The 13,047-nt window shown below is 45.9% G+C and overlaps 1 protein-coding gene across 2 annotated transcripts in view; it reads left to right on the top strand.

Annotated features, from left to right (window-relative positions):
* myo5aa (myosin VAa) overlaps positions 1–13,047 on the top strand; it is a 238,552-nt gene that overhangs the window by 207,681 nt on the left and 17,824 nt on the right. Inside the window, exons 33-36 of one of the 2 annotated variants that reach the window (XM_078241368.1) lie at positions 824–898; positions 2,294–2,387; positions 4,507–4,653; positions 8,028–8,182. In XM_078241368.1, coding sequence (XP_078097494.1) covers positions 824–898; positions 2,294–2,387; positions 4,507–4,653; positions 8,028–8,182 — 471 coding nt within the window. The remainder of the gene's footprint in view (positions 1–823; positions 899–2,293; positions 2,388–4,506; positions 4,654–8,027; positions 8,183–13,047) is intronic. The other variant, XM_078241369.1, reaches the window with a different exon arrangement.

The following is a 13,047-nucleotide window of genomic DNA, read 5'->3' as shown; positions in this document are numbered from 1 at the left end:
ACCAGCAGGCCATTCCGAAGGTACAGTGGCAAGCAATCACTGTGTTGCTGCACTTCACAATATAGCAATGATAGTACCTCACACAATGGTAACTTGGAATTGTATTGGAGGCAAATTAGTCACGCAGCTAAGAGGACACACTATAATTTCACGCTGTTAATCTTCTGAGCAGTCACTTAATTTAGTGATATTTCTTCAAACAGCGGCAGAATCCAGCAATTAATTTCAGATCCTGTTGAGGCAGCATCTTGTTAATCATCCACAAAACAAGTTATCTTCGATTTACCTTGCATTACATGTGACCTAATATGGCACCTGTTGGCCATGTAAAACTCTGCGTGATAACCAGATTAACTTGGGGTACAAACCCCTCCTCGGTGTACCCGCACAGGTGCTGGAGTGTGGTAACTAGGAGATTTTCACAGTAACTTCATTGCAGTGTTAATGTAAGCCTACTTGTGACACTAAACTTAAACTTAAAATTAAGATTAATTGTTCGATTGACGCAATAGGAATGAAGTTTGAATTTAAAAAGGAATGCATGGGCGTAAAGTCAAGACCATAGAGCACATGGTCCAAAGATGTGCAGGTTAGGTGGATTAGTGGGATAAATGGGCAGGGTTATGGGGATAGGGCAGGCCTGGGTAAGATGCTCAGTCAGAGAGTCGGTGCAGACTGGATGGGCCGAATGGCCTCTTTCTGCACTGGAGGGATTCTGCGACATGGACTCCTGTTAAGTAACTGCTGAATATTACCCATTCTGCTGGCACAATTTCTAAACCACCTGGGTAATAGCACAAATCTCACCACTATATTTTTGCAGTATTATGAGGAGTTATATGCAGATGACCCCATGAAGTATCAGTTCTACAGGATTTCGCTGTACAAACGGATCATTGTATGTAGATCAAAACCATTGTTTGGCCTCCGTTCTCTTTCCACTTTCTCCTGTCTGGAGCACTAACAGAAGAATGACTCTTTGCCTGTGCACCTACAAAGACAAATCTATGTTTTTTTCCCTCTTCTGTACTGTGGCTACAAAACAACTTGCAATTTTACTGCCATCACTTTTAACACAGTGTATGTAGCAATGTATTTTCAGAGCAGTTAATTGCTAATTCTGTTGTCCTGATCTCAATGAAACTAAATTATGGGTTCAGAATGCAAGTCAAAAGACATTTATTTCAGTGGTTTTTTTTGCTAATATTGTACTGCTTTTAAAATTCATTTATCAATTAATCAAGATTTTGTTTTCAACATTTGCATCATTCATATGTTGTCCATCTTGAACAAATTGGAGAAAGATGCGCGGGTTAGGTTGATTGGCCATGCTGAATTACCCCATAGCGTCAGGGAGATTAGCAAGGTAAATACGTGGGGTTGTGGGAATAGGACCTGGGTGGGATTGTGGTTGGTGCAGGCTTGATGGACTGAATGGTCTCCTTCTGCACTGTGGGGATTCTATGAATCTATGACTCGAAACTCGTCAATTAGGCAGGTATACTTAGAACTCAAGAATTATTTATATTTCTAGATATAGGGCGGCACGGTGGCACAGTGGTTAGCATTGCTGCCTCACAGCACCAGGGACCCGGGTTCCATTCCCAGCTTGGATCACTGTCTGTGTGGAGTTTGCACGTTCTCCCCGTATCTGTGTGGGTTTCCTCCGGGTGCTCCGGTTTCCTCCCACAGTCCAAAGATGTGCGGGTTAGGTGAATTGGCCATGCTAAATTGCCCCCCAGTGTCAGGGGAATCAGCAGGGTAAATATATGGGGTTGGGGTCTGGGTGGGATTGTGGTCAGTCAGACTCGATGGGCTGAGTGGCCTCCTTCTGCACTGTAGGGATTCTATAAAAGGTGTCCAAACTCTCTCAGCCATTTTGGATAAGATTTTCCTTTGTGACAAACCAGCAAGTTAACCTTTAAGAGAAAGACTTTGGGCTGCATTCTCTGACCTTGCCCATGGCTGGGATTCTCCAGTCCCGCTGCAGTGAATGGGGATTTGGCTGAACGCCGAATTCTCCGTTCTTGCTGGCAGCAGAGGCGGGGCGGGGAACGCCCAGAGAATTCCGGCCTTTATTTCTGTCGTTCATATTTCCAGCTCTGTTAAACTGCATCCATTAACCGCCAGCTTCACATGTATGTGCCTAACTTGCTCATGGCAGCAGTCTACACTTTCCTTGCATTGTGCTATTAGACTAATCCTGTCTGTGTCAGCAATCTCCACTTGCGGTAACACCATTTCAGTAGTGCTCTGTGGTTCCGAATGTTCACTCTGGGTCTGTTTCCCGCAGGATCTCATGGAACAACTGGAGAAACAGGACAAGACTGTCCGGAAGCTGAAAAAGCAGCTGAAAGTATTTGCGAAGAAAATCGGTGAACTGGAAGGTACGTGGGTTGAAAATCAGACGACTTTCCAAATAGCTGCTTGTGAGTAAAACGTGATGAGAATTGGCAGAAATTTAACCTACTTCCCTTCAGACCGAATACTTTAAATTAAAAAAAATGCTGGATTAAAGCAGATACTGGAGATCTGAAATAGAAATGAAACAAAGAACAGTACTGCACAGGAACAGGCCCTTCGGCCCACCAAGTCTGTGCTGACATAGATGCCTCTCTAATCTAATATTTTCTTGCCTCTCAGTGGTCCATATCTCTCTCTTCCCTGCCTATTCATGTATCTATCCAGATGCCTCTTAAATGTCATTATAGAATCTGCTTCCACCACCTCCTCCAGCAGCACATTCCAGGCATTCACCCACCCTCAGTGTGGAACAACTTGCCCCTTGCATCTCTTTTAAACTTTCCCCCTCGTACTTTCAACCTATGCCCCCCGAGTAACTGACCCTTCGACCCTGGGAAAAAGAAATATAAGCTGAAAATGCTGGAAAATCTCAGCAAGTCTGGCAGCATCTGTGGAGAGAGACACGGAGTTAACGGCTGTTCACACCAGCAGGATCACCCGGTCCCTTCGACGACGAACCCCTCCCTCCGCGGCTTTCCTGGTGGGATGGGGTGGAATCAATGGGAAATCCCATTGACGGCGGCTAGACCAGATGATCCCGCCCGCTGCTGGTGAATGGTGTGCCGTCTCTCGTCGCGAGAGAGAGAGACGGCGGGGAGGCCAGAAGATCCTACCCAACATTTCCAGCTCAATATGACTCCTCTTCGGAATTGAGGAGAGGCAAAAATGTGATGAGTTTTACGCTGTGGAAAAGGGGGGTAAGGATCGGGGGGGCAAAAGGGAAGGTCAGCGATAGGTTAGAGGGCGGAGGAGATAAAATGACAAAGATCTCGTAGAACAGTAGGCAAAGCAAGTAGTAATTTGCTGTGCGATATTATTTCGCTTGGGAAGGCATGGTGGCGCAGTGGTTAGCACTGCTGCCTCTCAGCGCCAGGGACCTGGGTTCAATTCCCGGCTTGAGTCACTGTTCTGTGCAGAGTTTGCACATTCTCCCCATGTCTGCGTGGGTTTCCTCCCACAGTCCTCCCCACCCCAGCACTTAATGAGAGGGTCACCTGCCCCCCCCCCCCCCCCCCCCCCCCCTCCCCCCCTCAACCTCCACATAGGTATCAGAGTAATGCAAAATAATCATTGCTGGCATTGGGGCATCACGGAACCCCCCACTACAAGCCATACGCAATGTCCCCGTCCCCCCCCCCCACACACACACACACACACATTTTGGGAAGCACCCAATGGGGTTTCCTAGCAATCTTGCTCCTTACCTGGACCCCAGAGCCTGCTCCTTGGCACTGCCAGGGTACCAGAGGCCAAGGTACTGCCCTGCCATGGTCCCTGACTACCCGGGGCCTACACTGACCTCTTTGCCTCTGCTGTGGTCATTTGAACTGCTTAGAGAGCAGTAGTGATTCCCACCGGATTGATTCGATGCCCCAGAAGCAACGGCATCAAGATTATTTAAGAACTTTTAAATCTATTAAAACTGATGCTAACCAGGTTTGCGCCCAGGGAGGGTGCGAACCTGATGATGTCGCCGGCGGGAGGGCGGGCAAGATCACATTGCGAGATCTCCTTGGCGCTAATCCCATTCCAGCCCCCTCGTGAGAGTTTGCGGCCTTAATGGGATTTGCACCCGTGACAAACGGACCCTGAAGAAACCCCTCATTATATCTTGTTCCATAATGATGCTAAACTGCCTCCTTCCTATCCCAGGTTATTCTGTTACACCATCCAAATCCTATCAAATATAATTGTCTGATTTTAAGTGTCTTTTGCTCAATTAAGAGGCTTTGTGGAAATGAATATTTTTGATAAAATGTAAAATAGCATCTGCAAAGTGGGAGTATCAATTGGGATTTCCAATTAAATAAGGTGCACGTGTGGTTTTGCTCTCAGATTTTGAAAGAGTTCATTTATGTTGTCGGTTTATTGTCAAAGTAAAACCCTGTAAAGTGATTAAGGCCGATTCCTCCTGAAGCAACTTGCGTGGATACTCCACATAGACGGCTCACTTGTTGTTCGTCTCGTCTTTCTTTGGAATAGTGGGCCAGACAGAGAACGTATCTCCGGCTCAGCTAGCAGATGAACCCATCCGTCCTGTGAATATTCCAAGGAAAGAGAAAGATTTCCAGGGAATGTTGGAGTACAAGAAAGATGATGAGCTGAAGCTTATCAAGAATCTCATACTCGGTAAGTGTCGTCTTGGTTGTGTTGGATCATTTACCATTTGAAAATGAGTCCCCTATCCTCCTGCTGTTCCACAATAGTAATATTTTGGCATGTAATTCTAAGTCCTTATAGAAATGCACCCAGTTCTGGATTAAATCAAATTTGGAGTGATAGTGAACAGCAACCAAGAAAGTATAGCCTCAGTCTTCCTCCATTGATGTTACTTAGACTGGAGCGATTTGATTTGATTTATTATTGTCAAATGTATTAGTATACAGTGAAAAGTATTGTTTCTTGTGCGCTATGCAGACAAAGCATACCGTTCATAGAGTACATAGGGGAGAAGGAAAGGAGAGGGTGCAGAATATAGTGTTACAGTCATAGCTAGGGTGTAGAGAAAGATCAGCTTAATATATGGTAGGTCCATTCAAAAGCCTGATGGCAGCAGGGAAGAAGCTGTTCTTGAGTCAGTTGGTATGTGCACTCAGGAAGAAGGTGGAAGAGAGAATGTCCAGGGTGCGTGGGGTCCTTGATTATGCTGCCTGCTTTCCCGAGGCAGCAGGAAGTGTAGACAGAGTCAATGGCTGGGAGGCTGGTTTGTATGACGGACTGGGCTACATTCGCAACTCTTTGTGTTTTCTTGCGGCCTCTGTGAGAGCAGGAGCCATATCAAGCTGTGATACATCCAGAAGGGATGCTTTCTATGGTACATCTGAAAAAATTGGTGAAGTGTCCTGTGTACTTTGGATTTTCCAAGATTTGCTCCTTTGTGCACCCTCAACACAATACCTCCAAGTTCCCCATTGAACCTCCCACACCAACCTGACATGGTTATTATTGAATTTGCAGCACTAGAGCAAAATCCTCAAACTCCTCCCTAGGATTATTGTGGTAGCCCCTTCTTGACAAGCATTGCAGCTATTCAAGAACTGCCTCAGCTGCCTTTTCAGCCCAACTGGAGATGGGGTCTAAATACGACCATGATTTCATTGTCCACATCCAGAACAAGTGGAAAGGGTGAACGTGAGTTGACCTGTGGAGTGCACTGGAGGTGAAAACTATAGCTAAGTGAAATCGATAGGGAATGATTGACCTGAATCAATAGACAAACATTTCAAAACCCTTTGGAAAAGAATGAACTCAATTGGAGAAATTGCCAATACTAAAATTGCTAATGCTAATACTGCCAGCCAAAACTAAAGGTAAAAGAAACACATAGGCTGAATTTTCGGGGGGAGGGGGGGGAGGGTGTTGAATTTTCCCAGTTGGGGGACAGGAACTTATTGCTCACCCCTGGAAGAGCTGTCAGATGACAACCCACCCATGTAAAACAAGGCCGCTCCCACAGCAGTAGCACATTGCAGGAGGCCTTCCTATCGGTGAGAGTGGGACTTCCGCTCCTCAGTGGCACCCCTGATTGGCTGGCAGCTCTGCTCAGTCCTGGCAATGCCAGAGCTCGGTACTGGGCACTGCCGGGGCTGCAAGCAGCCTGAAGGGCGTGGATCCCCGTGAGCGTTAAGTTGGGGGTATCAGATGGCGAGGCATCAGGGACCCCAGGGGAAAGGTCATAGAGGCTTGGGAGGATGGGTTTTGGAAACTGAGAGGGGAGATCAAAGGGGAGTGTATCATTCTGCCAGGGGGAAGGAGGGATGTACCCCCAATGCGCGCAGGGCAATCCTGGAGAATGTACCCTTCCTTTCTGTGTGGGCAGCATATTATTCCAGTCAATTGGCTTGGTCGCAAGCTCCATTGGCCGTTAATTAATTAGTTAAAAATGTATGTGGTGCCCACCCACCTACCTTAATGTGAGGGACAGCTCAGGGTTGAGCAGGAAGGTGGTGGGATTGCCACCCTTTGTATTTTGCGTGGCCTCTGCCGAAAACACGCCCCGCAGGGGGACCGTAATCCAGCCCATGTTGCAGATACAAGTCAGTAGTTGATTGATGGAACTGCTCAGTGCCCGAGCCCCTATTTGTTGGTTACAAACGTTTCTTGTTTTCAAGGCTAATTGTTCTGACTCGGGTTAATGAATGGCGTGGCTCAGTGGGGAACACTGCTCTGCTTATTCCCAGTTCAGTGGAACAAACTTTAAAGGCGGCAAGCGGTTTTTGCTACAACGAAAGCAAAACACTGCAGACGTTGGAAATGTGAAATATTTTTCTGCTGTCTGCTTAAGAGAGCAACAATATCAGTTCCTGGTCAATGACTGACGCAAAGAGTCAGTCTGTTTTCTTGGTTGATTGATAAGAAAGTTGTACTTGGGACGACCAAGGAACCATTTGATGTTTATCTTATTGATTTGATTTGATTTATTATTGTCACATGTATTAGGATGCAGTGGAAAGTATTGGGGGCAATTTTCCCATCCTGCCCGTCACGGGATCATAGCGAGCAGGGGAAAGGACCATGGAAAGATCCGTTGACCTCGGGAAGGATTTTCTGGTTTTGGGGCGAGTGCAGTTGGAACATCCCACCCATTGTTTCTTGCATTATACAGACAAAACTTACCGTTCATAGAGTACAGAGGGGAGAAGGAAAGGGGAGGGTGCAGAATGTAGTGTTACCGTCATAGCTAGGGTGTAGAGAACGATCAGATTAACATATGGTAGGTCCATTCAAAAGTCTGATGGCAGCAAGGAAGAAGCTGTTCTTGAGTCAGTTAGAACGTGCTCTCAAACTTTTGTATCTTTTTCCCAACGGAAGAAGATTGAAGAGAGTATGTCTGGGGTGCGTGGGGTCCATTCATTCCTGATCCAGAAATGAGAAACTCACCATGGGGGTATCCATGAGTTAGTAATCACCCTGCGGTGCGGGTGGGAGAATGAACATGTGTTGCCAAACACCCTCATATTGGCTATAGCATCATCCTCAATGTGGTGGAGAACTCCAGGTCTTCTGTTTAGTTGAATCTATGCCAGTGAAGAACATGCATTTGTTCATTCATGGGACATGGGCATCACTGGCTGGCCAACATTTAATTGCCCATCCCTAGTTACCCTTAAGGGCAGTTGAGAGGCAACCACATTGCTGTGGCTCTGGAGTCACATGTAGGCCAGACTAGGTAAGAACGGCAGGTTTCCTTCCCTGAAGGACATTCACGAACCAAATGGGCTTTTCCAATAATGGTTTCATGGTCATCAGTAGATTCTTAATTCCAGATTTCTTTTTATTGAATTCAAATTCCACCATCTGCCGTGGTGGGGTTCGAACCCGGGTCCCCAGAACATTAGCTGAGTTTCTGGAGTAATAGTCCAGTGATAATACCACTAGGCCATCACCTCCCCTAAGTATGTCAATCAGCAATCTCCTTCAGTCTTATGCTTGGCCTGTAGCTCTTGAGCTGACACTAACTTGTCCGGTATCTCTGAAGTTAATGTGCTCCGTTTAAACCACAGAACTAAAGCCTCGTGGTGTGGCTGTCAATCTAATCCCTGGGCTGCCGGCATACATCCTCTTCATGTGTGTACGCCATGCTGACTACATTAACGATGATCAAAGAGTCCGATCCCTGCTGACGTCAACTATTAATGGCATCAAGAAAATCTTGAAGGTATGAAAATTCTTTTTATGGATAGTATGGATCTAGAAAATAAGCTATTTACCCGCGCAGCGTATCAGTAATAGATCAGCAGACATGGTGAATTATTGGCCGGAATTCTCCGACCCCGCTCGCAGCTGGGATTCTCCAGTCCCACTACAGTGAATGGAGTTTTGGCTGAGTACCAAATTCTCCATTCTCGCTGGCAGCGGTGGTGGGGCACACGGGATTCCGGCCCTAGTGTCATTCCTTGCCCTGGTGGATTTATGGCTTTTGGTTTGCCGATCCTACACACACCTGCTGCACCGTACTCAGGTTAATTCTTTGCCCGCAGAATAAGTAGGGACAGCCACTGCTGGAAATGTATGCCAGGCCCATCAACACCTGAAAAGAATTACGACGGTTTAGCATTCAAGCAAAAGACTGTGGATGTTGGAAGTTCTGGAATCAAAACAGTGGGGTGGAATTTTCCGGCTGCGTTTGCCCCAAGACCGGAAAATCCTGTCCGAGGTCAACGAAGCTTTGGTCCGTGTCCCGCCTGCTACGATTCCCATGGCAGGCGGGACGGGAAAGTTCTGCCCAAAGTGTTGTAAAATTCAACAAGTCTGGCAGCATCTGTGAAGAGAGAAAAATAATGGGTTGAGTCCAAGATGACTCTTCTAAGCTGCGAAGATTGCTTGGCATTTCTTGAGGGCTTGGTCCAAATTTACTAAATTAGTAACTGGTTTGAAATTATTGGACGAAAGCCAGTATTTACTCAGGGAAAATCTAGTCTTAATCATCAGACATCCTTTTGTGTTTTGCCATGAGTTAAGTCTACCTCGGGTATACAGCTAGCAATGTGCCACTGCTCCATAATGATAATATTCAATGATGCACAGTACAATGCCAACCACTGTAGTCACATCATCTAGTCTCTCTACCCGAGTTGATCCCAGTTGAATAAAACCTTAATATATAATCAGAACATTAATATGAATGCTCCCTTATGATGACCAGTCATATCCGTCCAGCAGGAGTTTTGAGAACATTCTGCAATGAGATATCATTTATTCCATACTTGCAGTGACCACCAGAAACAATATTTTAAGGAATACTAATGATCACATCAAACGCCATCCAGCAATACTTTGTTTTTATTCATTCATGGAACATGGGCATCTCTGGCTGGCCAGCTTTTATTGCCCATCCCTAGTCGCCTTTGAATTTAGTGGCTTACTAGGCCATCTCAGAGGGCAGTTGAGAATCAACTACATTGTTGTGGCTCTGGAGTCACATGTAGGCCAGACCAGGTAAGGACGGCAGATTTCCTTCCCTAAAGGGAACCAGATGAGTTTTTCTGACAATCGACAATGGTTTACGATCGATTCTTAATTCCAGATTTTTTTATTGAATTCAACTTCCACAATCTGCAGCAGCGGGATTCGAACCCGGGTTCCCAGAGCATTAGCTGAGTTTCTGGGTTAATAGTCTAGCGATAATACCACTAGACCATCGTCTGATACTGCATCTGAGAGCCAAGTAATGGGTAAATAAAGGATACATGGTGGAACTTAGTAATATGGTGTTTATATAAAGGGTAGGGCATAGGAACTGGCATGAATGGTGTCGTCATGAGTTTCCAGGTCATTGGATTAACCTCGTTTTATTGTATCCGGAGGACACTTGACGTGTAGTTTGTTGACTCATTATGCGTGAAGCTTAGTGACTGAAATTTAAAGTCAATATTGATATCAGTGTACCAGTGCAATATCTTGCATTACAATCTTACGACACCTGTACATATTGTGTAGGTTACAGTTAGGATGCGTGTTTCTGCCTTTAGAAAAGGTGTGATGGCCGGAGAGGATGCAGAAGAGATTCACTGCCACAAATCAGAAGCTTTAATTATGAAGGGAGTGGGACAAGAATTTTCCAAAAAAAAAGGTTGAAATTAACAAACATGTTCAAAATTCTGAGATATTTTGATGAATCAGAGCGAGGTTCTGATAAATCAAATTGGGGCTAAACATTTGCCCTTGTTCGAGTGAGAGCATAAATTTAAGATGGTAACAAAGGAGAAACTAATCAAATTATTTTAATACAGTGGGATACAGGACTTGACATGCTGTAGCAGAACCAAGAATAGAAGCAGAACCCATATTGATAGCCTCCTAAAGGAAGGTGGTTAAGATTTCAGAAGGGAAACTTTGAAAGGGTGTGGGGAAAACAAAGTGGTTAGAGCTTTTGGTGCAGTGACACAGTGGTTAGCGCTGCTGCCTCACAGCGCCAGGGATCTGGGTTTGAATCCCGGTTTGGGTCACTGTCTGTGTGGAGTTTGCATGTTCTCCCCGTGTTTGCGTGGGTTTCCTCCGGGTGCTCCGGTTTCCTCCCACAGTGTGAAAGACGTGCTGGTTAGGGTGCATTGACCGGAACAGGCGCCAGAGTGTGGCGACGAGGGGAATTTCACAGTAATTTCATTGCAGTGTTAATGTAAGCCTTACTTGTGACTAAATAAATAAATAAACTTTTTCTGAGCGTGTGGTAGGTAGACATTATTAATGCTGTGATGTTATCTCTGATACAACAGTCCTTATAGAATTATCAATTTGATTTGGTTTCATTTTTGATTTGATTTATTATTCTCACATGTATTAGTATACAGTGAAAAGTATTGTTTCTTGCATGTTATACAGCCAAAGCATACTGTTCATAGAGAAGGAAAAGAGAGGGTGCAGAATGTAGTGTTACAGTCATAGCTAGGGTGTAGAGAAAGATCAACTTAATGCGAGGTAGGTCCATTCAAAAGTCTGACGGCAGCAGGGAAGAAGCTGTTCTTGAGTTGGTTGGGACATGACCTCAGACTTTTGTATCTTTTTCCCGGTGGAAGAACGTGGAAGAGTGTAAAAATTCTGCTTGTATCAATGTTATCAACCATTCCAGATGGAAGAACAGCCAAAGCAATTATGCCTGTTCACCAAAATTCTGCAGTGGTTGATCTGAGTTAGCCGAACTTTCGTTTGTCACTGGCAAGAAAAATAACCAAAACCCTCTTGTAAAAGTAATGTTTCCATGGCAAAAGCATGCTGGCCTCTTCCACCAGGAGTCATGTGCCGACCCCTCAGAGCAGAGTGCTTGGAACAAAGTGTGCTCGAATTTTGATGCGAAGCAACATGCAAAGTGTACAAGTTTGTCGAAATCTGTGAGGAAATTCGAAACATTGTCGGTCGGAGAGAAGGTGATAGAGCCAGTGAAAAGTCATGGCATGGAGCGGCCATTGTGAAAGAATGGGAGATTCCGCCATCAGGGGAGGCAATGGCCTAGTGGGATTATCGCTGGACTATTAATCCAGAAACTCAGCTAATGTTCTGGGGACCCGGGTTCAAATCCCGCCATGGCAGATGGTGGATTCAATGAAAAGAAATTTGGTATTAAGCATCTACTGGTGACCATGAAACCACTGTCGATTGTCGGAAAAACCCATCTGGTTCACTAATGTCCTTTTGGGAAGGAAATCTGCTGTCCTTACCTGGTCTGGCCTGCATGTGACTACAGACTCTCAGTGGTTGATTCCCAACTGCCCTCTGAAATGGCCTAGCAAGCACTCGTTCAAGGGCAACTAGGGATGGGTAATAAATGCTGGCCAGCCAGTGACACCCATGTCCCATGAATGAATCAAAAAAGGGTTTTCCACCATTCTGAAAGTCAAGGAGAACATCTTGGAACAGTTATGGACAAGTTGGGCCAAAGGGCCTGTTTCCATGCTGTAAACCTCTATGACAGTTCAACAAACGGGAATTCGCCCCAGAAAGGAAGAGGATGAGAATGGCTTCCTGTCCTGACGTTGAAGAAGCTTTGCTGACATGATTCAAAGCAGCCTGAATGGTGAACGTTCCCATCTCCATCCTAATCCATGGTGAAGATCTTAGAAACCCTACAGCACAGAAAGAGGCCATTCGGCCCATCGAGTCTGCACCAACCACAATCCCACCCAGGCCCTACCCCTATATCCCTACATATTTAACCTATTAATCCCTCTAATCTACGCATCCCAGGACACTAAGGGCAATTTTAGCATGGCCAATCAACCTAACCTGCACATCTTTGGACTGTTGGAGGAAACCGGAGCACCCGGAGGAAACCCACGCAGACACGAGGAGAATGTGCAAACTCCACACAGACAGTGACCCAAGCCGGGAATCGAACCCAGGTCCCTGGAGCTGTGAAGCAGCAGTGCTAACCACTGTGCTACCGTGCCGCCCAGATGCTGGGGCACATAGAGTTCAGTGATAGTGATGGATGGACAGATTAATTCAAGACCAGGCACAGCATCACATTCTGCTCGGTGAGTGGTAAGGACGCTCCTAATTGGCTCCAAAGTGGTCATATCCACATCTTGACCCAGTATGCACAAAATTAACATGGATGAAATTGGATTATTTTACCGTCTTCCGCCAGACCACTCTTTTGATGTTTAAGGGGGAGCGTGTGTAATGGTGGAAAGCGGAGAATGGAACACGTTGTTGTTGTGGTCTGCGCTAACATGGATGACACTGAAAAGCTGCCGCGACAGCAAAGGCCGAGAAGCTACGGTGACTCCACCCACATAGTCTGAGGCGAATAAAACCACCTGGGTGATCTCCAGCATTTGTGAGGTACGGGTCAGGAAAGTGGACAAAACCTATCAATGAGAGGAAAAGAAGACAGCCATCATCGCAGACAAGTGCCCCGCATACCCTCCAACATCACTGGCCTGAAGGAGCTCAAGCTGATGTTCTTGCCTCCCAATACTACGGCCAAGCTCGAGCCAGTGGATCGGGGGGGGGGGTGATTAGCAACTTGACTGACGATGGCTGATCTCTCAGCTTGTCAAAGCCTTTAATAAGAAGCAGGAGTAC

This window comes from Mustelus asterias, chromosome 24, assembly GCF_964213995.1.
Source record: "Mustelus asterias chromosome 24, sMusAst1.hap1.1, whole genome shotgun sequence".
Taxonomy (NCBI): Eukaryota; Metazoa; Chordata; class Chondrichthyes; order Carcharhiniformes; family Triakidae; genus Mustelus; species Mustelus asterias.
This window is presented reverse-complemented; position numbering and strand designations above follow the sequence as displayed.